The sequence below is a fragment of the Meriones unguiculatus genome, chromosome 17 (assembly GCF_030254825.1).
Source record: "Meriones unguiculatus strain TT.TT164.6M chromosome 17, Bangor_MerUng_6.1, whole genome shotgun sequence".
In the NCBI taxonomy this organism is placed as follows: domain Eukaryota; kingdom Metazoa; phylum Chordata; class Mammalia; order Rodentia; family Muridae; genus Meriones; species Meriones unguiculatus.
Window position 1 is genome coordinate 60,797,132 of NC_083364.1, and position 2,718 is coordinate 60,799,849.

The window sequence follows — 2,718 nt, forward strand, 5'->3', positions numbered from 1 at the left end:
ATTTTATTCTGAGGCAGGCCTTGTCCAGATTTCCCATACACAAGAGCTTAAAATGTGTCAGAATCTGCTGAAAGTATGCCAGAACAACTGTGGAACAAATTAAACAGTCCTTGCTTGAGTGTCTATTACTCTAACATCAACTGAGAAAATGGGTCAAAAACCTATAAATTTATATAATTATTTGCAAATATTAATTCTTTTTATATTTATAAAGTACTCTGAAGAAGGCAATTAGACTTATTTAGTAAGTTTTCTTCATTAACGTATTTGCTTTATAAAAGGGGGGAAAGAAGATGAACTGACTTCAGTTAAAGCCTGTCAATCTTAGGTATTGTACATGCTGAAAAAATGGCACAAAATTTCTTCTATTATTTAATTAATAGTAATCAAACAAGAATCTTACACATTAAACCACTTAATTGAGGAAAAATACTAGTTTATTGAATTTGAAATTACAGTACTAAAAAAATCTCATGAGATAATTATATATGACAATTAATTTTTTCTAGTTATAGAGTCCATATTAATAGTTGACAAATTATTTGAAATTGTATTTGTATACTGTTTAATAAGATTACCTATTGATGGAAACACTAATACTTTATATAAACAACATTTTTATTTTTCTATATTTCATATTAGTAAAGTCATTTTAATGAGCTGAAATTAGTGTGTGGTAGAAGCAGAAGAATTTTTTAAAATATTGTAAGTTTTTATAACTTTCTTAACAGCATTTATGACCTCCTTATTTCTCAGGCTGTAAATAAAAGGGTTTAACAGAGGAATTATTATTGTGTAAAATACAGCCACTGGTATATCTTTGTTACTATCTTCAGATGGTCCAATGTACATGAGAAGGCAGATGTAGAATATTGACACAGAAAGAAAGTGGGAACCACAAGTAGAAAATGCTTTTCCTCTTCCATCCTTGGATTTCATTTTGAAAACAGTACAAAGGATGCAGAAGTATGAGACAAAGACAGTGGAAATGGTAAAGACTTGAATTGGCATGGAAAAAATGTATATCATTAGCTCATTGATAAATGGGTCTGTACAGGAGAGCCTATATAAAGGAAGAATATCACAGAAGAAGTGAGCAATTCTGTTAGATTTACAGAAATTTAATCTTAACAGGCAACCAGTATGAATCAGGGAGTGCAGGTTACCAGCTATGAAGGTGCCTATGCTCATGTGAACAGAGAGCTTCTTGGACATCATGGTGTGGTACTGCAGTGGGTTGCATATGGCCACATAGCGGTCATAGGCCATTGCTGCCAGAAGAAAGCAGTCTGCAGTCTCAGCAAGACAGAGAAAATAGAACTGTGTCATGCAGTCATCTAGGGAAATCCTTCTGTCCACAGAAAAGAAGTTCTCCAGCATCTTGGGAGTGATGGCACAGGAGCAGCAGGAGTCCATCAGAGCCAGGTTACCCAGAAAGATGTACATGGGTGTGTGGAGACGGCGTTCCATGTAGATCAAGGCCACCAGCCCGAGATTCCCCACCATGGTGATCAGATAGATGGCAGAGAACACCAGGAACAGAAGGATCTTCAGCTCTGGGTTATCTGTGAATCCTATGAGGATGAATTCTGTTTTTAAAGAGTGATTTGCCTTCATCATTCTTGATCTGTGCTAAGATAAAATTATAATTCAATTTCAGTCACAAGCAGAATGTACCTAATTACCCAGCTCAAATTACAACATCAGTGTACAAAAGAACTTAATCACATAATCCCGTGCTGTCACCTGAAAAGCAGAAATTCCAGGGTAGGTCATGCATCATGAGAAGTCACTCACAGATTGTGCACAAGGAGATGTTCTGAAATGCCTGTGAAACTTCTAGAGTGAACACTTTACCTGCACAAGCTAGCCTGTTCCAGAGAGCAAATCCATGCTCTAGAACTTGCCATTTTCAACTTGAAATATTCTTTTTTTTACATTTAAATTTTATTTTTTATATTAATTACAGTTTATTCACTTTGTATTCCAGCTGTAGCCCCCCTTTCTCATTCCCTCCCAATCCCACCTTACCTCCCTTTTCTTCTCCTATTCCCCTCCCCAAGTCCACTGATATGGGAAGACCTCTTCCCCTTCCATCTGACCCTAACCTATCAGGTCTCATCAGGACAGGTTGCATTTTCTTCTGTGACCTGGTAAGGCTGCTTTCCCCTCGGAGGGAAGTAATTAAAGAGCCAGCCACTGAGTTCATGTCAGAGACAGTCCCTGTTCCCCTTACTAGGTAGCACACTTGGACACTGAGCTGTCATGGGCTACATGTGTGCAGGGGGTTCTAGGTTATCTCCATACATGGTCATTGGTTGGAGATACAGTCTCACAAAAGACCCCTGTGCCCAGAGTTTTGGCTCTGTTGGTTTCCTTGTTGAGCCCCTGTCTCTCCCAGGTCTTTCTCTCTCCCCCTTCTCTTATAAGATTCCCTGAATCTGCCCAAAGTTTGGTTATGAGCCTCAGCATCTGCTTGTTACCCTACAATAACATTCTCCAGGCAAAACTATTCCGAGTATTGTATTATGGGGTCAAAATAATGTTGAAAATGAATTATCTCTTAGATCTAGTGGATAATTTTTAAAAATTTACGCAGAATCAGGATTAATTTGAAAAAATTTCTTCAGCTTACATTTTTCTCATATAAAGTCACATTTGGATATTTTCAGAAAAATCTATTTTTTAAGACAGGCTAAACATATATAGCAGTATGTT

The 2,718-nt window shown here is 37.1% G+C and overlaps 1 protein-coding gene across 1 annotated transcript; it reads right to left on the minus strand.

Moving 5' to 3' along the window:
• Positions 1 to 666: 666 nt before the first annotated feature.
• On the minus strand, positions 667 to 1,620 carry LOC110540854 (olfactory receptor 5K17). Its single transcript, XM_021627644.2, has one exon. The coding sequence runs from the start codon at positions 1,618 to 1,620 to the stop codon at positions 667 to 669; it is 954 nt and encodes a 317-aa protein (XP_021483319.1).
• Positions 1,621 to 2,718: the final 1,098 nt, after the last annotated feature.

Bases quoted from the DNA above. Each gene is read 5' to 3' on its own strand.
- LOC110540854 (XM_021627644.2), bottom strand. From the start codon at position 1,620: ATGATGAAGGCAAATCACTCTTTAAAAACAGAATTCATCCTCATAGGA.